We start from the raw sequence: 23340 nt of genomic DNA, 5'->3' as shown, positions 1-23340 counted from the left end.
GACTTTTATAGTTATGTCTTTCTTTGTGGATTTTTGGCATGCTTTAACGGTGATGAAAAACATCGTGAGGAAACCTGCATTCCTAAGAATTACTATTACATAAAGATACAATACTTATTATGATATTAAATGCAAATATTTGTGAAAATTTTGGATGTTAGAAGTAAATACAGAAATAGCTGATCGGATTTGCTTGATATTTAGCACAAGGATAGATCACATCCCGCATTAGCAAATAGATTACTTTTATCCTTAATAGATGGCATTATGAATCGCTACAGTAATTTACAAACTTTGTAACAGGAAAGGTTACGTATGGATATCAGGGCAACAGTAATAAATAAAACAAAAATTATGTTTAAAATTATTTTTTATTCTGTTTATCTACTTTCTCCCTCTTTCTCTTGTTGATTGGGTTCCTTGGATCGTAAATATCGAACCAATCGTCGCCTTTAGTGGACGCATCCTTTGCCAACACCGCGCCTTTGTCCTCGAAGCATAGTTTGTGACCCAACCTGTAAAATAACGAATACAAATATATTAATAAATTATCTTTTGTATTTTATGATTGATGACGCCTTTCTACAACCGTTTTTTTTTTTCTTTATTTAAGTAGCTAGGTCATTATTTCACGACTATGTCGCTCCGAACCTTTGATGATTTTAAAATATATTTTTAATAAAGCCCAGCAAATAAAAGCAATAATATGTATGAGAATAACATAGCTATAACGGAACAATTATATATACTAGCAATAAGTCTGTCGCTTAGATATTTCACTCCAATAGGTTCATCAATATTTCGACACGACAAAGTGACGCCACTGCACTTCATGACAAGCGGAGTGAGGTCCAATAGAATGTAGACCCACGAGAGATGATTATCCCTGGACAGTCGACACAATTAGCCAGACTGTTGGAACCGTATGTACACAGGCTAATCCTGGAACGCGACAAACTCACGTAAGCCATTATGGCGGGTTTTAACACCTTGTGTACGGTGATCGATATCCGGGCTGATATAAAATATATCCTACCACCAGCAATAAATTTTTGTTTTCTATTGGTATTTAGGATTGTAGAAAGGAATCTTGGATACAGCCTGAGGTATTTCTTTAAAGAAATCGCTATCCATAAAGAATAAGACGATTTAAACTTCCCCTTACTGAATTCCATTTACATGCCTAATTACCTACGTCGAAGCTCTTCTCTCCATCTCCTTATTCATAGTTGGCGACAAATCAATATAATCTATACTTAAATGTTAAATGCGAAAGTAACTTTCTCTCGTACGCTGTCGCGGCTAAACTACTTAACCGATTTCGATAAAACTTTGCATGATGGGAGATCGATACCTTAAGAAGGATTAAGGCTACTTTTTATCCCAGGATAATATTTAACGGGTCTTGCATCCCGGAAAACAAATTCACGCGGGCGAAACTGCAAGCAAAAAAACTAGTAACATGTCTTACCAATCATCAGTATTGAAATTTTCGTCATCCTTAACAGCTTCCGAGGTCGTCGGCTCTTTCTCTCCTTCTGTTTCATTCTTCTCTTTAATCGCGTGCAATTTCGATTTAAACTTCGCCAGCAGTTGCAGTGTAAAGTCTTCTCTAAAAGTAATTTGGTATGCAATTTATCAATATTGCTTTCATGTTAACAAAATAATATCTTAGCTTTGAATTCTAGAGATCAGTCTTTTTCGAGATCATTAATGGATGGCCATCTATAACTTAACCAAGATGGAATTATTGTAATTTTGTTTTGTTTTTGTTAACATCAACTAGGAGAAATGTTAGGAAAACATAAAACCCATTTCTGAAGAAATTATATATTTAGGACATGTGTACAAAACATTGTAAATATACCTTACAATATATCTATTTTTAAGAATAAACTAGCGTTTAAAAATTACAAATATGTCAAGAAATAAAAATTAATATTCTCGCTATATTCATCTTTGGAATCAATTTGATTATGAATCACATTTCATCGAAATAATTACATATTCATATTATACACAACATAAGCAAACACATTTATCTCAACATAAAAGAAACACACATAAAAATCATCGCGTAAATCATCAATATCACCTAACTTCACTCCCTAAACATTCCTCTAAATCGTCAGAATCGTTAATAACCGCCTCATCCCACGGCCCGTGTATGTTATCCTTATATTTCTGCCACTTTACAAACATTACAGGGCAGTACACACACAATACACTGACAACCGCAATAAAATACCACAATAACGTTACTGAAACTGTGTACAACGTTACAACCGTTAATAATAACGTTATTAAAAATAGCAGTATAAATAACTTCGTCCGTAAATATACTTTAAACAACTGTGGGCTTAAAACAAAGAACAAAACCGAAACTGTTAATAATATAAAGGCATCGAAAGGAGTAGACAGGCGAGAAACTAGACAGACTGAGCCAAAAATGGCCGCATTTATTGACAGAGACTTTGAAACAAACGCTGCTGGAACATCATAATCAAAAAACATCAAATGAATCACCATCATAATAACAGCCCATGCATATATTGTGTCTGTACTGACCGTATCAGTTAATGTATGCAAAATCGGTGATAGCAAATAACCAAAAACGATATATACTAATACCGTTTGTAAATGTCTCAAAATAGCACTTCCTTCAGCGGTAACGTATAGCAAATAACTGATAGCGGTAACGGTTGATGACAGATAAATAACTGTTTGTGTATTTATCCAGTTATTGTACATATAGACGAATAACACAGCATAAAGAACACATATACATAATCGTATAGCGACTCGAAACGATCCTATTATAGCTTCGTATAATCCGACTTTTTCAACGTGTAAGTTCTTGCGAAGATCCTCTAAGAATTTAGAATCGGTGTAATTGTCCGGATAATCTCGATTTTCGTATAAATTCTTCACCCACGGTTTTCTTTTCGGTGGTTTTCGTTCGACCTTCGTTCGACGGTGTCTGAAATCGATGGGTATTCTTGTATTATAAATGTCTTGAGGTCTTGCTGTGTATTTTTGAACTCCTCATAATTTAAACATCACTAAGAAAATTTCAGCCATTTTGCGACGTTGGGTAACACAATTCAATACCGATACGAATTTATTAATCGCGTACTTATAAATCGTTTGATGATTTTTATTAATTTAAAGTATTATTTAGGAAAAGGTATTCAACATCTGTTAAGATCCGTGCCAAGAGTCGTAAGACGATGGTTTCACCACATAAATATAGAGATTTGGAGAGCGTGGTTATTTCATTATAACATAGAAGGGAATAATTATACGGAACATGGCAGAATAATACAAACTTTCATAACACAACCATAAAGGAACCTACTCAATAACTACTTTGATAAAATTTCACTTCTGATATTCGGTTATTTGATACAGAAAAGTATTAAATACAGCAATTTCTACTGAACGGATCGGTTTAGACACGTATTATTACCCTTTGTATATTATGACTGACGCTTATTCCGGACAAAAAAAAACGATATACTCGACAATATATAAGATATAAGCTAAAAAGAACACTAGAACTATTACTAAATTCAAGATTAAAAAATATATTTACCTGGCAGCACCCTTCTTTGGTATCTTCTCTTTAATTTTCTTATATTTCTCTTGCTCTTCTACAAATTTTTTATACATTTCATTGTCTTCTTCCAATGTCTTTAATTTCGTATCTTCTTTATCAGTTTGTTCTTTAACTTTCTCTTCTTTGGAGCCTTTCATCTCCTTCTTCAATTGTCTGATCTCGCCTCTTATTCTATCCCTAAGATAAATGAAATACGAAAATGAATCACAATCATACCATCTATAAATTTTACAGTTACAATACACTCTTTGGAACAATATTTAGCGAGACAATTATAACTAACATTAAAAAAAATATATAGTGTACATCTCCACCTTTCTTTCTGGCGTTCCATATCCCTCTCCTTGCCAATATAATATTCTTCTTCAGACTCACTCTCCTTTTCTTCTTCTTCTTCCTTTCTTCTCTTACTATCTCTATCCGAACTTCTTTCTCTCTTTTTAGAACTCAATTTATCTCTAATATTGCTTACTGCTGCTGCAGTTTCTTCTTTCTTTATTTCTTCTTCTTTATTTGATAGTTCCATATTTGAATCTTGTTCTAGCTCTAACTCTAGAAGAAATGCCAATTTTATCGTTATTACTATAGTATTCAAATATGCCTATATCATTACTCATTTAAAATTTCCTTAATACACATACAATGTATAGAAAAAGTTTAAAGAAATTTCTTATGTTTAAAATACTCGACCCCTCAATTAGTTGCAGTCTTTTGATGTTTAGAAGTAACTGGACCCCTTACTGCCTCATCATAAAACTTTACCCTGTAGTTACATATATCATAGAAAAAAAATTAACACCTGCAGCAGTCTTTTTGCTTAGTTTGGGGTCTTCTAGCAGGTCATGTGTAGACTTCGGCTTGCCGCGGTACTCTTGAGCCTCACCCTCATCTTCTTCAGCCTCCTCGCCAAAAGAAAGCAAGCCGAAATTTCTGAGGATCAAGTGCATATACTATCATTTTTATCTATATTTTTTTTTCTTTTTTTAGCAATGTTTTAATGTGAATAATATCTGTTAGGGAAGTTTCATAATATCGAATTGTGAATGATGTCAACTAATAGAACAATTTGTGTATAAGAAGGTTCATCATCATCATCAGCCTACAGCTGTCCACTGCTGAACATAGGCCTCCCCTAAAGCGCGCCACGCTGTTCGGTCCTCCGCTCTCCTCATCCAGCGTCCACCAAATCCGGCGATCCTACGAATATCGTCGGACCAGCGGGTCGGAGGTCGTCCTACGCTACGCTTACCGAGACGCGGTCTCCACTCTGGGACTCGTCTGCTATAAGAATGTTGCTTACTAACAAGTATCAAGGCATACTTTTAGAAAAAAATCCACAACATAGACACTCACTTAATGCCCTGTCGTTCTTTCTTCTTCTTTTTCGGGGCCTCTTCAACTTTAGCCTCAGTCACGCGTGGCACTATGTCAGTGAAAGGGTTGATCAACACCGTAGTGCTTGTGATCTTGTGTGGGTGCTCTGGTCGGTCATCAGGGCCTATAAGTCCCTCAGCCAGCTTCAGAACATTGTATATTGTCTCTCCTGAAAATTTATATTTAATTACTAATTTATTGAGACAGTTGTTTTGTGATTAATAAATGTGTTCTTTGTTTAGTGCTGATAATCGTATTATTTATATCATTATAAATATTTGAAATAAAATCAAAAGTAATGTATAACTTCATTAAACTATTTGTAAGAAAAAAAATATTCTTAGACTCAAAATTTTTTGATTCATAAAATACATTTATATGGAATTTCTAACAGATATATCTATAAACCTTGGCCAACCATGGTCATATTCGATAATATGGCTTAAATTCCACATTCTGGAACATTCAAGTTTACACATAATTAAATTAATATTTTCCTTGGATAGAAAGTAGTATATAGCACTCAGGACTAATGTATCATTTTATTACTAAAAAAAAGTTCTAAAAACGGTTTAATAGTTCTTGATATGCGCACATTCAAACAAACAACTTCTTCAATTTTATATATTAGTATTGATCCCTAGTTTTACATACCAGTAACTTTTCCAAATATAGTGTGTTTATTTTGTAGTTCAGGTGTTGCCGCAAGCGTAATAAAGAATTGTGATCCATTGTCATCTTTGCCCGCATTGGCCATTGCAACCAGACCTCGCCGGTTGAAACGTAGGCGGGAATGGAATTCATCCTGAAAAAAAATAATCACTTAAATAACCAGTAAGAGACTGCTGCAACATCTTAGTGTTACAATCACACCTTTTTCACCAAACGGTAGGCAGAGGTGCAACTGGTTCACCCACTTTCCACTGTGTGTATAGCATTCCACATGATAGGGAGGAGAGACTATCAGGCACTAATTCAAAAAACCCGATATCACTTTGCCCGTCCCTTGGATCGAATCAGTCTTAGTCAATGTCAATCAGCACTGCAGTCAATTTACTTATTTATTTAAGGACCCCCAACAAAGGATACACGGCATATAATAAATACAATGTTGTAGTATTCGTACAATTAACAATGTGACGTGCCTCTTCAATTATAGGAGAATGGTCATGTAATGGTCAAACTGTATTACAACTATGCCACTGTGGCATTTTAGTTTGATTCACATAAAATGATTCACATCTAAGCCTGCATGGGAAATATTATATGATAATAATTATCTGGGCCTCACTACTGTGAGGATAAATATGTAATGTAGCATATTACTGAAATTTCATAGCAATGTTAGTTCACAGTTACTGATAAGTTTTGTGAATTACTAATATAATGTTAACTGGCTCAGGATATTGAAAAAGTAATAAATAAGATACTTTATAAGCTTGTATGAACACAGTAAGTGCATGTGCAGCGTTGTGTGAGAATGCTGTGTCACACCATGCCTCCCATATAAAAGTGACGTGCACCTTTGTTAGTTCAGTATTTCCACTAAATTGTGACCGTTACCATCTAAGTACATCGCTGTGTATTAACATACTCTGGAACTTTGAATAAATAATTATACAGTGCTATTCTAGAGTTTAATTTAGATATGCTAGGGTTGTGACTCCCATACTTTACATCAATAACATTGAAGAACCATACAAGCTACTTACCTTAAAAGGTTCTCCATAAATAGAATCCCCTCCAGTCCCATCTCCATTTGGATCACCTCCCTGCACTATGAACCCTGGCACTACTCTATGGAAGATTGTACCTGAAATTTTAAACCAATTTAAGTAGGCCGTCACAACTATTTACTCGTTTTCTTAAGGTACTTATGAAAAAGATAATGCAAAGATTTATAAATAATTTATTTAAAAAAATATTTTTGTCTTTTTGAAAATTTTAAACATCATATTCTTTAGGACATTGTCTTAGTATGAGTTGTAAATTAAAATTATGTTAACTTTAAGAGGAGATGCAAGGACTCTAAAAAAATGAAGCATTTTAATCATTAAATTAATGATACAATGTCAACATAATAATAATATGAAACAATCGAAGTTAAGATACCAAGTTGTAGAAATATATATATTTTTTTTGCCTCAATGTAATATAAATTTGGAATAAACAGCTACTAAAAATATTGTTCGTGGGCCGTTTTGCAGAAGACACCACCTTAACTAAATATTTGAATTCAAAATCATATACTAACCATTATAATATCCTTCCAAGCAGAGTTGTATGAAGTTTCGACAGGCTTTCGGTGTTTCTTTAGTCCATAACTCAATATCAATTTCACCTGCAGAGGTCTTTAGCAGAACCTAAAACAAATTTATTTATAACCTAGAAATGGAGTTTTGGGACATCGAAAGTCTGAAAAATCATATAAAATAAAAGCAATACCATTAGATCCGATTATGAATTCTAATAGTAATCTGGATTCTCATATTTTGCTTTGAATTTGCTAGTTTTGGGAAAGTAGATCAAAATATTTACCTTGCCTAGAGCAGGCGGTTCTTGGATGTAAATATTACTCATATTTAGATATACCCTGTTTTAACTCTCACACATACAACAATAACAACTTATTTTAAATGAAAAGAGAATTATTTTTTCATTTTCTGTAAGAACAACAAACGCCAGTCGGAACACGAATATCAACTGTCAACTAAAACGTCAAAACTTTATTCCAATTTCCATATCACCACACAATATAACTAGATGATGAGCATGAGGGTAATAAAGTAAAAATTATAATCACCCCCAAAAAAATAAAACAAATAAAGTTAACGAGCATTATATTATATAAGTAGGTAAGTAAGGAAAATAATATCATTGTTTTTTCTATTAAAAATTACTTTGTGACGCTTAAGGCGCGGTCAGTGGTGAATGGGTGACGAAGTGTAGCAAAAACTTGCGGCGCGATAACATGGTGTCATAGCTACAGCCGTTTTGACATGTTACGACGCGGCGGCGCGGTAATAAGTATATTAGTATAAGGCTTTCGTATAAGGTACTCTGGTATAGATACCCCATTTTTTTTAATCAATATTTTTAATAATTTAGAAATTACTTAATTAATGAGACTTTTTAGCTTTCGATGTGATATTCAATATCGATGTGTATGTCGAACTATTTTATTTGTTTTCCTGAACTTAAGGGGATCAAAAAAATAATTAACTTTTATTATTGTTATTTTGCCCTATAGTGCAGCCTCGGATGGGTCGCCCTTACCGCCCAAACTACGCTTGGATACTGTCTTCAATCAGGTATACGGCATTTATACGTTTAAATAGGGGAGATGCCTCGCGGTTTAAAAAAAAATGTGGCACCTTTAAGGTTATAGCTTAAGGTCCATTTTTCATACATTTTGTTTCACCTTTAATCTGGGTAACTAAACAAGTATTGACAAGTAAAGAATTTAAATTCACGTCTAGTTAGTGATTAGTTCTCGCAGTTGAAAGAAAAACGTAAAAATAATTAATATGCATGGATATTTCGGCCTTTAAAATTTAATACGACGAAATTTTAACTTGTCAATACTTGTTTAGTTACCCAGATTAAAGGTGAAACAAAATGTATGAAAAATGGACCTTAAGCTATAACCTTAATGAATTGTCAATATGTAACTCTAAATATGTTAGCAGTTAGATAATGATCGAACTATCCTTCTGACACGTCTATACCCTATTTATGTATAAGTATATCTAGTGTTTTATTTATAAAACTTTAAGACACATCAAGATAAAGTGTACCGTATTTTTTTTTTAATAAAGCGCATTGTACGCGTACAAATCAAAATTTAATGTCCTCTTCCTCCTTTTTAGCCTAGTGGCCCTGTAATTAAGTATCTACTTATATGTTTTGAACCGGCGCGACGGGCACTCGGTGGATTTTAGGTGGAAGTTTTCAACACTGCAGGTTGCAAAGTAGCAACTACGGGACGAGCACATTGCATTGCTTTGGAATTCAAAATTTGGATAATTTAGCTATTATCTAAGGGTAGGTGGGTAGTCGAACATCAAGATCTCATCATTCATCTGTATAAAAAACCGCCATTCGCAGTATACTGAACAACTAACGTGCTTAACTGTGCCAGTGCCGGTGGATGTTTATAGCCGCCCGGATAGCAACCACCATACCTAAAGTGTAAAACCTCCGGCCCGCGTAAATACTCGTATGTCGGGTTTCGGGATGAGTCTGTATTTCAAATGTCGACATAAGTATAAGCTGGTGACGGATAATTGTCTCTCATCAGTTGACACTTTATCTGGAGACCAGTCACTTGCCATCAGGTGCAGTGAAGTCACTTACGACGAACATTTATTTGTGCCAATATAAATAAATTAAGACCAAAAACCTACGTTTTATACCTATTACCTATATACGTATAAGTGTAGGTATCTAAACAATAAGAAATTATTGTAGGTGTCAGGAAGGGTGCCAACGAACCAGTTGAATTAAGAAAATCTAAAATATTTTTTAAAACTCGATACAACGACATAAAACCGAAATAAAAAGCTAAAAACAATTTTATTCTAGTAGGCAATTCCCTATTTGAATACGTTAAAAAAACAAAACCACATTTCTACCAAAAAGTATTTGCGCCGCAACCAAAGGGTGTACACGTTGACGTGTTTATTGCATTTTAAAGAAATGAAACGCATTTCTAATATTAAATCCTTCCTTCTATTGAATAGCTTCTTTACTATGAAATGCAAGTCGGAGCCGATTCCACGAATCCTACTAACATTCATGTAAATAAAGTTTGTGAATTTGTTTATATGTTTAAATGTTTAATCAATTTGATTATTAACTGCTCAATGCATTTAGATGAATCTGGTACACAAATAAACTAGATTCTTAACCTTTAACCTTAAAATATTATTGTACAAAGTGCTCTATTAGACTTCAATCACAAGATAATCTTATCAAACGGGCGGAGCCACGAGCAAAAACTAGTATTATGTTATGCGAGCCTCCGTAGATATTCGAGCACGTGAATTTCTTTGGCATAGCAGAGCATAGAATGCAGTGCATTTATTTAAAAATAAAATAAGTATTTATCTCTTACTAGCTTTTGCTCGCGGCTTCGCCCGCGTGAAGGTGTTTTCCAGGATAAAATTCCACTGTTTGATAAAAGTCTTGCTACATATTTTCCCGGTACTTATAGGTTCAAACTAATTTTATCCCCAATCTATAATTTCAGTTCAATCAGTCGAAAATCTAAGAACATTTATACAAACTTTCATCCCCTATTTTATCCCTTTAAGGGTAGAATATATCAAAATCCTTTCTTAGGGGATGCCTACGTCATAGTAGCTTTATGCATGTAAAGTCTTAGCCCGATCCGTCCAATGGTTTGGGCTGTTCCTTGATATATCACTGTCAGTCACCTTTGAGTTATATATTATATTAACAACTGAAGTTAGCTAAAATTGAGTTTCTCGAAGCCGACCACTATTTATGTACTATGTATTTTGAGACTATGCAATTTTGTCGCGTTCGCGATTCACTTTCACTTTTGTTGAGTTTCAGAACGCGATATTAGATCCTCCAACGCGCACGCGAATTTGAACTTTATGCAGCGGTAATAAATTACAAATTGACTCTCCATTTTATTTAGAAAACGTTTGTATGGGAAATAGAAAAATGCTGTTTTGAGGATTTTCCCGGCAATTATTCGAATTTTTCTCACCTTTTAAGCCTTCCCTAGACCTCCACGAATAATTCAAGACCAAGATAAGATAAATCCGTTCAGCCGTTCTCGAGTTTTAGCGAGACTAACGAACAGCAATTCATTTTTATATATATAGATTATATTTTCTGGCCGGAATTATAGAAAATATTGGCACATAGTTTTATAATATTTGTGACTTATTGATGAGCTTAAGAATACCGACGCCATTCCTCTTATCTTTCTTACTAGTAAATTATTAAAATCTTCTAGTAAGTAGATGTAATGTGTACTAGGTCCGAGTAATGACAATATACTACCACTGCCATATCATGCTTTGTAGTCCTTTTTAGCTCAAACTGTGTACGATTTTATTATTTTTGACGCAATAATAAATTCGTACACAGTTTGAGCTAAAAAGCTTTTATCTCATGTGACGCAACACAAGGCCTATCACACGAACAGCTTTCATCATCTTGTCTTTAGTCAAAATCCAAAAAAAACACTATTCCATTTTTTAAATATTATCCAGCAGAAATCCAGCCAGTAACAATTGCTAATCCCGAAAAAAACAATGCGATTTTTCTCAATAGAGGCGGGATAACGAATCTTTTATTTACACAACACGAATTAAGACTGATTCACACTGGCCGGCGACATGGAAACGTTTTGTTTACGTTACGGAGTAATTTACGAATGGCTGAGAGTATTTATGTTAGTTAATATTATTACTTCGATGTTCATTGATATATTTACATTTTCTATAAATTCGCGATATATTAAGTAGAAGTGCATTTATTCCTAATACTTTTTATAATCCAATCCATCTAACAGGCATAAGATATCGATAAATTAAATGAGTTGCAAAACAGTTTGCCAATAATATCAATCGAATTGTTTCTCATTTCGGAAATCGGAAATGGGACTTCTTAGATAATCCACAAAACAAAAAGACGATGAACTACTTATAGTATCGTTTAAGTATTACGTAAGAACTATTGTTTATTTTTAAATAAAGAAACAATTAAAGTTTATTTTTATACATTTCCAGCCAGCTCGGTGATGTGACCGATAGCCGGTGTTTATTTATTTTTGGAATTAAGAGTGACTTGTATTGCCCGCGTGCCTTCCAGCTACGCTTTGTACTACTTACTCGAGGCTTAAGGCTGGTGACACAATAAAGTGATATAGCTACTTAAGATTTATTTTATTTATACTTACTATTTATATAAATCTAAAAAAATATATTACTTAATGGGCTAAGGGTAGATTCTTTACTTTACTTACTTTTTGCTTCAAGAGCAAATTTTAACATAGGTATTCTAGCAATCTCACTAACAGTACAAAAAGCGAAGGAAATGCTTTCATCTTACCTTTTTTTCCAATGAAACCCCGGACGATCTATCCCGTGCGTGCTATATGCCAAGCTAAAACGCATCTTTTCAGTATTTCTATAATGTCTCTAGTGGAATGACAAGCAAAGGCTTTTTTTATTGAGACATTGACCCAAACGTAGGTGTAAGATGATTTTAATGTTCCCATGGGATATGAAATTTTGTCTTATGTGTGACGCCAATAGAAACAAGGGCGTAGGCGCTAAATGCCAAATTAAGGGTTCAGATTACATAGTGACCTAGTAGAAGTAAAGTACTAGCGTATCAAACCATACCTATTGATTTTACTGACAATAAATAATTTAAAACTTAGGCTCTTGAATTACTTAATAATAGGGACAGCACAGCGGTATATTTTAGGCATTGAATACACAACTTACCAGCCAAGTCTGTTGTGCATGATTATATAACTCATTTGAATGATCTCGATTGCCAAAATTCAATTAATGTCGCCCAGTAACTCAGCTTAAGTATTGCAGCTGTGATTCAGACATATTAATAAAGTTTTTTCCCATAAATCGTTGCATTGTCATGAAGTGATATGCAATTCTAATTAATTCTGATTTGCGTTTCTTTACTATAATGTATGGCAGTAGCAGTGTTTAGTACTTACATCAACTACAAAGGGTTGTTTCCTTAGACCTACTATAGTCTGTGCTAGAATTATATATGCAAACAAAAAAACATTTTTGGGAATGGTTACAAGTTACTTTGCCCCATGAATAAAAATGTCACCGAAAAATCTAGATTGCCTAGATTAGCTTCAAATTAGAGTTCAATGGTGTAAAAACTGAATTCCACACAGTGGGCGGGATCGGCTGTCATGGTGAATTACGAAATATCGCCGGCTAATTTGCATCGCCCACGTTGTACACCCAGCCTTATCTCGATACACTGAACAAATTTCAGTCGACTGACGGCTGTACGTGGCGACACATGTAAACGTGAGTGGGTTTATTTATTTTCAAGTGTATTTTCGAACTTCGATTTTTATTTGATTTGGATTTGAAAAACTAATTCATATGTTTTTAAATTGATTTTCGAATTTATTTTTTAGGAAGGTGTGAACTATTATCCCAGTGTTAGTGAATATTTATTGTATTTTTTTTAATTGGTAACCGACACAACGTGTTCCGAGTTCAAATTACATTTGATGTACGTATGGCATCAAGAATCAGAAAACCTGATGTAAACAGAGATGCTGTTAGTGCTTTCACGATTCGCTGATTTATTTTTAGTTTGTAACATGACGTTAAGGAAAAGAGGGTGAGCCGGTTACCATATCAGGTGCATAAATTCTAAACCCGCGCAACTTATCTGAATTTTTAAAACCGAAAACCTATTTTTTATCTGATAATTAAAGTTAACCGGAATTAAGTTCAATGATAATTAACTACCGATATAATTTTATTCAGATATGTAGTTGAAACATGATGAAAACTTAGAAATAAAGATTTATTGTTAGGAGGATACCTTATTCAATTTGTAACTACCTACCCTAGGCTGTTAGTGACCACCAAAAACTACTGACAAGCTGTGTCCTAGAATTCACCAACGTAAATTAAGGTAGGCTGGCATTTATTCTAAAGACCGTGAGATATTTAATAGTTGTCGGGTAATCACCTGTGAAAAGAGATAAAATCAATTCATTATTAACAACTTCTCATTCAAAATACTAAGCTGTAGGTTATATTAAAGAATTTAATTTAACTTTGCATCATTTTTTTTGTTTTAGTGTTTTGATAAGTGTGGCAATATTTTTTTTTATACGAGCACCTCATACTGCTCCACTCCGGTTGATGGTAAGCAGAATGGAATCCAGATAATTTCTATTGATAAGAGACGATTACCTCTTGCCAGTCGACACAATTATTCTAGGCTGTTTGAAACCGAATATACACGCAGATACGACGGTAATTATTCAGGACGATACCCATATCCGCTCACCACCATCATATTATTAGTTTCTCACGTACATAAATCCGTGGGTTCTTTTTATACACTGTTGAATACTTTTTTGTCGAGTACTATACTACCGTAAGCGCAAAAGCGGTATCAGGGAAACGTTATTTCGAAATAATCGAAGTTTTGTAAATATAGTTTTATTGTTTTGTATTTAAAACTGAGATAGAAAAACTCTTTTAAGGTTTTTTTGCCGCAAGCAATACCCAGTTTATAGTATAGTATAATGTTTATACATTACCGAATTTTCTGAACGCATCTCGTCAGATTTACGTCTTTAAAAACAGCATTTAGTCACGTATTCGCATTATCGTAAAACGGTAATATGCTCCCTATTTCTTTGTAGAACAAGATGATTTTACTTGCGGTGTAAAGGGCGAATTTTACAGAATATTTCACCCACAGTCACCACCCTCATAGCTTACATAAAAATACACTGTATGTTACTATGACCATGTTTGATGTAGTTACTAGTGGTAGGTCTCTCATAAGTTAGAGTCCGCCTAGGTAGGTACCACCGCAATGTCTATTTCTGCGGTTATATCACTTACCAACAGGCGAGGGGCAAACTTGTTTCGTCATTCAAAGCAATAAAAAAAGTTATGTATACGTGTATGTTTTATTAGTGTTTATTGTTATAATTATATATTAATAATTAGCTTCTAGCTCGCTCCCGGATGAAGCATTCTCTAGCATGGCTTATACGAATGAAAGAGTTTTTCAACCGTGTAAACAACCAATTTCTTCAGCTTTATTTACTAGTAGCTGTTGCATGCGACTCCGCTCGCGTGAAAAAATTTTTTCTTAAAAAGTAAAAAAAGTAGCCTATAGGCTACTTTATGTCCTGACTAATAGGAGGCTATATTACTCCTCAGTGCTATAGCACTGAGGAGTAATATAGCCTCCTATTAGTTAAAATAATTCAAAATCAGTTTCGTAGTGCATGAGATTAGATTAGAATAAACTATTCAGCTTTATATATCTATCTACACTATTATATAAAGCTTTAGAGTTTGTTTAACGCGCTAATCTCGGGGACTACTGGTTCGAATTGAAAATTTATTTGTGTCCATATCACGCTATGGCCAATAGAAGCGGAGAATAAATGAGATATGTTTCACATCGGGGAAAATGTGTTCCTTTTGAGAGCTTCCGTTGCGAAAACAATAATTTCTAAATATATTATAAAATAAAGAAAAGAAAATATTATAAAATAAAGAAAATATTATAAAATAAAGTCCCCCGCCGCATCTGTCCCCAATGGATTTCGAAGGAATTTGGTACGGAAATAGTTTAAGACTCTGGAAGCACATAGAATACTTTCTATCCCAGGAAAATATAGAGTAGGAACTTTATCCCGGAAAACTCTTTCACGCAGGCAGCCGTGAGCTATACTAATATAATATATAAAGCTAAAGAGTTTGTTTGTTTGAACGCGCTTCTTAGAAATTACTAAATCTATTTTCACTATCAGGCTCCTACATTACTTTATCCCGAAAAAACTTTACGCTGGCGGAGGCGCGAGTTAAAGCTTGCTAGCATAGATAAGTGCACCTGCTTAAATCCCACCGTTTATTTTAATGTTTGTTATAAAACAGCTGTAGTGAAGTTGCAAATTAGTCTTTCCTGTTGTTTATGTATTCAATAGTTGAACTAAATTAACCAAGAAATTTCAATAATTTTTCTGCTGTCTGTTCTCGTCAGCTATTTACGTGGGTATCTAATTCTTAAAAACTACGGATTTCCGCTGACGAGGTTACGCTTATCAAAGCTTTCACCGATACTCTCGTTAAGAGCTTTTGTGATTTGAGCTGATAATGTGCGTTCATTAAAAACGCGGTGCGCGCGTTTTATCGCAAACACTTCATTTTGCCCGATTACCAACTGATTATTGTATTGATTTCTGTTAAATAGATAAACAAAGCCTGGTTATAAAATTTCATATCGATACTTGATGATTACGCTGAGCTTAAACTAGCAGCCGTTTTCAATAAATGACCCCAATCTCAATCTATAATCTGATGCCGAGACTGAACCAATCAATACAACTCATTCGTAAGCATGTCAAAACAACTTTCGTCTGATTGGTTCATTTTTGAGATAGATTGAAATAGTGATTGGGATAATTTATTGAAAATAGCGGTAAGTCGACATTTACACACGTCAGTGATGTTTTATTATTTTAATATGTTTAATATATGTTTACGAATGTTTTAATGTTGACTTGAAGAAATTATAGCTTTTTGTAATTTTAATAAGGTGAAAATTGGCATGCAAGAAAATAACAATGCCATTATGAATTTATATCCGCTTGATAAATAAATATGCCAGCGGTTTTTAAAATGGACAGAGCTAAGACTTGTCTTCTTATATAGCCTCACTGATAGTTTCTTATTAATATAATATTAATATATTATTTTTTCAGAAACAGAACAATTAATCCAAATGGAATGACTATCCACAATGAAGACTTTACATCTCATATTAATTCTATTTACCTTCAAAACATATCTTTGCTCTGATATCAATGAATTATTCGAAACTATTAATAAAGACTATGATGAACTCAACGCTATAGGAGCTAATACAGCGTGGGATTCGTCTGTAGATCCTGACAATCCTGAATTAGAAACGAGATCCGAAAAATATCAACGAAATTTATTAGCGTGGCAACGAAGGACATGCGATAGGCTGGCAGCACTGGACAAAAGTCAGTTATTAAACAACACTCAAAGAAGGCAGACGTATTTATTGTGTAAAGGTCCAAAATTCACTAATAAAGAAGCAAGGTATATAGACGTTAACCCTAACTATTAAGGAATGCCTAGCTGATGATAAAATTCATTTACGTAACATTTATTTATCTCCAGGTTATTGAGTAACTTATACGATGAACTGCAATCAATTTATTCTAAAGCCGAAGTTTGTATTGCTACGGAAAATTACATATCAGAAATCAATTCCACTGTGATTGAAGACGCCATATTGAATTATCTAACGAATATAAAAGAGGTATATCACATGGTAGACAAAGATTACGTTTTTGTAGCAGCACAGATTGCAGCAAAACAAAAATGGAGGAAGCGAAACACAATTTGTTTGAAAGGCGAAGATGATTTTCAAAATATGATGGTCTATTCGAGAAACGAAGAGGTTTTGAGATGGTTGTGGCTCGTTTGGAGGGAGATGGTTGGTCCAACAATGAAACTGCCCTATCGACAGTTAGTTGACGTTGAAAATAGGGCCGCCAGACGAAATGGTAACTTGAAAACTAAATGCGTTCAGTACAACGTTTCTACTGCATAATAATCAATTAGTGTCTTTACTGTTTTATGAATCTATTTACTCAATAATGCGCTTGCTGTAAGAGATAATAACACCGGCAATTAATCTGTAATCAGATTATAAAACAACATGATTTCATTCGGCTAAGATTAAATGATATCATTATTCCTGATATATTTTCTAGGATACTCAAACATTGGCGTGTCTTGGCGCGAAGATTTAGAAATACCAAATCTAAGACAGTTATGCAGGAAGCTCTATAATGATATCCTGCCTTTATACAAAACACTTCATGGGATTGTAAGGTATTTTTTAAGGAAACACTATGGTAATGATGTTCCGGAAAAAGGTCCTATACCGGCCCATTTACTAGGTGAATAAAGTTCTTAAACCTCTAGCTAATATGTCATTGTGATTCAATTTAAACATGTCTTGAAAATTAAACGAAACGTTCCTCTTTCCAGGCAATATGTGGGCAGAAAATTGGGATTCATTGCTTGATTTAATATTAAAAGACAGCATTAATTTGGATGAACGAATTAAACAGAGTAATTGGACCGTTATGCACATGGTGAGTACTATTTTTTTTATCTTTGTAAGGATCTCGATCGGATTTCAACTGTATCGCTTTATATGTCTACTTAAAGTGAGTGTTTGCTTCTAAATGTGTAATGGGATGTAATTATTATTTATTCTTGATTAAAAATATACATAACAATACATTTTAGGTAAAAAGAGCAGAAGATTTCTATCAATCACTCAGCTTGCCCGCCATGACGGGTTCTTTTTGGCGCGAATCAATTCTTGAACGGGAAACCGATCGAAACATCCGCTGTCATGGCGCCGCTGCTGACATGTTTCAAGATGGCGATTTCAGGTTAGCATTGACAGCCGAAAATAATATTTTTTACTGTTTGTTATCAGTATTTTATATTTAATAGGTGTAGAGCCACGAGGGTGCTGGACAATGTATTATCTGACGGAGACTTGCAACCTTGTTCTAAGTATTGCTTTTTTGTAAAAATCGTATTAAAAATGCGCTGTAGATCAACTATAATATCAGAACACGTTAATCATATTCTATAATACTGAATTGTGTGAATGAGAAGCGTAATCTACTGCTCTAACGAACACACCACTTCCTTTTAGATTTGTATGACTAAATTAATATTTTTATTTTAGGATATTATTCTGCGGGCGCGTATCAATGGAAAATTTCTACGTTCTACACCACGAGCTAGGTCATATCCAATATTATATGGCTTATGAACAACAACCTGCAATATTCCGAGTAAGTTTATCCCTTTATAAACCATTTATCCCAAAAACCACAGACATCTTTGTTCATAAGGTGAAATTTATTTCTTTTCTACAGCAAGCAAACAAAGCATTACATGAAGCCATTGGAGACACTATAATGTATGGAGTACTGACACCACAACACCTTCACAGACTGGGCCTTATCAACGATACTACATTATACGCTACAAACAACAATATCGAACTTATAGAACTGGATAATAAGAAATTTGATGACTTAACAGAAACAAGATTTAATACAGAACAACATAAGATAAGAAAAAGGAATGGAGATATGAGCGATGAAATCGATCCTAATAATAATAATTTAGAACTTAAAATTGATGAAAACAGTATCCAAATAAGAACAAATGATAGAGAGCTGAGAATATATCATCCCGAGGGAATTATATCAAGTAGTAACAAAGTGAAAATTGATTTTGATACACAAGAAAATACACCAGAAGATGAATGTTTTGGAAACGACGATATCACTGTAGTAACAAATAGCTATGGCTCTGAAGACATCATTGATTCAATTAGTGAAAACGAAGAACAAAATCGAGATAAGGAAACAGTAATAGATTTGCCATCCGACAAAGAACTAGACGAAAATAAAATACAAAAAATGACGCTAGAAGATACTTTATTGCTAAAACAGGCTTTAAACAAAATCCCGCAGATAGCATTTTCCTTTTTAATAGACGAGTACCGTTGGAGATACTTCGAGGGTAGTTTGGAAACAATTAACAAGGATTTTTGGGATTTGGCTTTAGAATTGCAAGGGATAGCGCCGCCTGGTGGAAGAGGAGAGAAGTATTTTGATGTTGGAGCCAAGTTCCATGTACCAGATAATACACCATTAATGAGGTAAATATTATAGATGTTTAACGTCTGTCAAAAATAAGTAAATAAATTACGAAGTAGCAAGTATGTTAAGTAGTTGCTATGAATTCAAAAAATAATTCACATTTCACCCTCACAATAAGAATAACGTAAATTCTTCAAATCTGTTTGTATCGGAGCTTAATAAATAAATGCCTTATCATACACTCTTTCATTCTAATAAAACTGTGTAATATCACTAAGCATTTTATTAATTATTCAGGTACTTCCTAAGCAGTTTTCTTCAGCATCAGTTATTTGAAACGTTATGTAAAGCCGCTGTTTTCGGAAGACGTAACGCAGATGAATCTATTCCTCCAACCATTACTATGAATAAATGCGACATATACGGCTCTAAGACGGTTGGCAAAATACTAAAGTAAGTCATTGTTACATCTTTAATACGAGTAAGACTGGAAAATTAATTGACGTCCAAAAAAAACGCCCAAATTACTTTGACCCCGTACCATTAAACAGTCAATAGTTTTGTTTAATCATCAGTATACTAATGAATTTAATTTAAAAAATCAATAGCGTATTACGATCTATAAAGGCATCTTTTGATACAAGTTTTTTAGGACATACAAATGTTTGTGTATATTTTTTTAATTTACCGGATATTAAACTTTTCAGAGATTTAATGTCGCGCGGCAACTCGCAACACTGGAGCGACATTCTAGAAGCAATCACTGGGGAACGTAACATCTCTTCAGCACCTCTAGAACGATATTATCGACCGTTATTCAAATTATTAAGAAGAATAGTGCGTGCGCACCGCATTCCTATTGGCTGGTGTAATGTCAAATAAGCGATCTAAATTTGAAATTTTGTAATAAACGTGGTTAGTAGTTTTCAAGCAGATAATTTTATTTTTATTTTAATATTATATACCCCTTTATTTAAATATTTAAACCAATAATGATAATCACCATATTAGGCTCCTAGAAATACAAACATAGTATTGTATAAATAAAACAAATTTTTAAATTAACAATAAATACACTTTATTAAATTAATTAAATAGTGCATTACAAACACGTTGAAAACATTTAATTAATCAAACGCAAATTGTAAAATAAATTAAAAGCATGGAAATAACTTACAAAAAGCGTTATTAAAATTATTTTTAATACTTATTTACATTAAATTATTGTTTTCGTTCTGTTATTTACACCTAGAGAATATTTACAAAAGGCACTTACGGACAGATATTGCAATTCCAGCGAGTATTTTGTAAAAAGTAGTTTTATAATCGAATTTATCACAATAAAATCTTAAAAATACATCAGCATCTATAAAAATATGTTTTCGATTTCATTCACAGTTTTTTTCTCTCTCCCTATGTAAGGGTTTGTAAAAATATTTTACTGACTATAATCGTGGTGGAATGTTCGACTATGCTAAGTTCGTTGTTGCCAGCTTAAAAAATACGTTAACATTGGTAGATTATGAGGTTGGTAGGAAATGGAAATTATTGTACATAACATATGGGCAATATGGTAAGTAAATTATTATATTATTTGGATATCGTAGAATTCAAAGGATTTTTACTTGGGTTCTTACAAAATTGGTTTTAGTATGCTCTTATATACTAAATCAAGGCTTGAGGAGTTTTTTACATGGTAGTATTTGTAAAATAACTAACGCTATAAAAATTTGCTAATTGACAGCAACATTTGAAAAATCACTCATAAAATTCATACTGGAATAATTTAAATCCGACTAAAGACCAAACTGGTCAAAATTACCAAAGACTGTATAAAAGAATAAGGCCAATTCTCATAACAATCGTAGTAAGGTTGAGCATTAAAGACCATTCGAGGCCAATCTATAGATAAAGATCTATAGATCTATGGATACTAAAGACTATGAAAGGGTCGTCACGTGGGAGATCCAATCGACGGTGTGTGCCACTCGGTGGTAGATGCCAGGCTGGCCGCGACTGGCGCACGAGTACCCCGCCGAGACCACGCCAATGAGGTACCATCTTCCTGTCTTTTCAAGCATTAGAGGGCCGCCACTGTCGCCTTGGCAGCTGTCTTTCCCGCCGCCGCGGTACCCGGCGCACAACATTTCGGGGTAAATGACTACGTTTATACCTGGAAATAGTAATTTAGAATATTAATGCTATAACATATTTTGGTGACTTTTTACCGGGGTTAAATAGTTACACGAATTATAAGTGTTATTTAAAAATCTATTGCTATTCCAGCATAGTTCGTAGCCGACATGTACCCGTCTTCGATACATTTGAGGACATAATTTCAAGAAGTAAAGTTGTCTTATCACCAATCTTACACATACCTTTGCAGTGTATTGATACAATCAGTACCAGTTTTATAAAACACACAAAAGGAGATAAATGGTTCCTGTCGACCCAACATTAAAGTGAGAGGAAGCCAAGCGGAAGTAGAAGTAAAATGTATTACCCATCCACATGGGTCAGTGCTATTAAAAACTTTAACATGCTATTAAAAAGAGATATAATTACCATTAGCCCGGTGCCACCGCTCGCACACCCTATTGTCTAGTACTGGCACATCCACGGCTTGTAGAGTGCGCGGCCGAAGCCGGGAGCCGGGACTCAACGCCCCCCACCCGGCCGCCCAGCCGTACTCGCCTAAGAAGTCAGCGCCGCGCTCCGGGAGGCATATTGGGGCTGGAATGAGAGAAAATATACATATAAAAATATGTTTAAAAATTTAGTTTAAAAATACCTCTTAATTATTGCATTCCTATTTATCTACTCATTTAAAATCTTTATTATTTCATGCAAAAAAACATATTTTATTACAATGTCTTTATTGGGTTTACATAGTACATGGCAAGTTAAATTTCGGACGTAGAAGATGCAATTCTTTTTGTACATTTACGTCTTTCATACTTAAATACATTAAAGCTTAGCATCAAGGACCAGAAATGACAGTTACCAGTTCACCCAAATAATACCCATGAAAAATATATGTTTTTTTGTTTTTGGAATTCCACTCACGATACAAAATAGAACACCACAGAACTGTTTACTCACCTATATGCTGTACGAAGGGCACGTTCCTATCCAACGTTAACACAGCCACATCAAATCTATCAGCTTGTGGCGTGAACTTGAAGAGTGGATGCACCTTTATTGACCGGACTTTGAATGTGAACGCCGGATACGGTTCTGACGCGGAGTTGATGACGTAGTCTCCGAGCGTGACGCGCACTTGGTTCGGATGGGCGCGCGCGACGCAGTGCCCCGCTGTGACGACGTGTCGGCGGGAAATGAGGGAACCCCCGCACCTGGAATATGAAGGATTTATTCTTTTTAGTTTTTATTTTTAGTTTAAGTCGTCGCACCTGGAAAATGAACGATTTTGTTTTTTAGGTTTAGCCCTTATGTGATGGCCAGTGTTTAGGTTAATATGTTAAGATAAAATTAATTATTAATTATGACGAGATGAACAGTAAACTTGCTAATAACATTACCAAAATTATCTAGATCTTCATTTTTATACATAAAGCAGATTGTCTTACAAATGTTATAAGAATATAAGCCCAAAAATTTCTGACGTGGATTTTGTTGATATTTGACAAAAATTACACCATAAACGTAACGACACCAAAGTTAACGTGGAAACCACTTTTTATTCCGGAAAAGTAGTGGGAAGTTTATAGACAAGCGAAGCCGCGAGTAAAAACTAGTTATACTAAAAAAGCAATAAGATTCTGTCCGGTGTTGCAATAGATAAGGCCTTCACGAACCAAGAACTAGCACCAAACAATATACCAGATGGCATATCACAACATGTTATTTAGAGCAC

At 34.2% G+C, this 23340-nt stretch overlaps 3 protein-coding genes across 7 annotated transcripts in view; 1 reads left to right on the top strand and 2 right to left on the bottom strand.

Moving 5' to 3' along the window:
- Positions 1-352: 352 nt before the first annotated feature.
- Positions 353-7729, bottom strand: LOC115441625 (spliceosome-associated protein CWC27 homolog). Of its 2 annotated transcripts, XM_030166487.2 has the most exons (10): positions 7532-7729; positions 7248-7356; positions 6706-6806; positions 5648-5798; positions 4973-5162; positions 4419-4549; positions 3934-4171; positions 3596-3796; positions 1472-1612; positions 353-515 (listed from the first exon to the last, which is right to left on the bottom strand). In XM_030166487.2, exons 1-10 carry the CDS (start codon positions 7571-7573, stop codon positions 365-367), a joined length of 1455 nt encoding a protein of 484 aa, XP_030022347.2. In that variant the 5' UTR covers positions 7574-7729; the 3' UTR covers positions 353-364. The 2 variants fall into 2 exon arrangements, with proteins under 2 accessions (XP_030022347.2, XP_030022346.2); XM_030166486.2 differs by lacking the exons at positions 353-515; positions 1472-1612 and adding an exon at positions 1889-2980.
- A 77-nt stretch (positions 7730-7806) lies between these two features.
- On the top strand, positions 7807-20398 carry LOC115441665 (angiotensin-converting enzyme). 4 transcript variants are annotated; one of them, XM_030166533.2, is made up of 11 exons: positions 7807-7848; positions 8244-8304; positions 16494-16857; positions 16939-17327; positions 17538-17726; positions 17818-17924; positions 18082-18230; positions 18536-18644; positions 18729-19522; positions 19761-19916; positions 20171-20398. In XM_030166533.2, exons 3-11 carry the CDS (start codon positions 16532-16534, stop codon positions 20343-20345), a joined length of 2394 nt encoding a protein of 797 aa, XP_030022393.2. In that variant the 5' UTR covers positions 7807-7848; positions 8244-8304; positions 16494-16531; the 3' UTR covers positions 20346-20398. The 4 variants fall into 4 exon arrangements, with proteins under 4 accessions (XP_030022393.2, XP_030022394.2, XP_030022392.2 ...); XM_030166534.2 differs by lacking the exon at positions 7807-7848 and adding an exon at positions 7869-8013; XM_030166532.2 differs by lacking the exons at positions 7807-7848; positions 8244-8304 and adding an exon at positions 13014-13050.
- A 234-nt stretch (positions 20399-20632) lies between these two features.
- Positions 20633-23340, bottom strand: part of LOC115441654 (proclotting enzyme) — a 41530-nt gene continuing 38822 nt past the window's right edge. The window contains exons 4-6 of the mRNA XM_030166514.2: positions 22566-22819; positions 22029-22196; positions 20633-21636 (exon numbers count right to left, since the gene is read on the bottom strand). Of these exons, the coding sequence (XP_030022374.1) occupies positions 21404-21636; positions 22029-22196; positions 22566-22819 (655 nt within the window). The 3' untranslated portion in view covers positions 20633-21403. The remainder of the gene's footprint in view (positions 21637-22028; positions 22197-22565; positions 22820-23340) is intronic.

This window comes from Manduca sexta, chromosome 18, assembly GCF_014839805.1.
Source record: "Manduca sexta isolate Smith_Timp_Sample1 chromosome 18, JHU_Msex_v1.0, whole genome shotgun sequence".
Classification (NCBI taxonomy): Eukaryota; Metazoa; Arthropoda; class Insecta; order Lepidoptera; family Sphingidae; genus Manduca; species Manduca sexta.
Note: the sequence above shows the minus strand (reverse complement) of the source record. Positions and strands in the feature narration are given on the sequence as shown.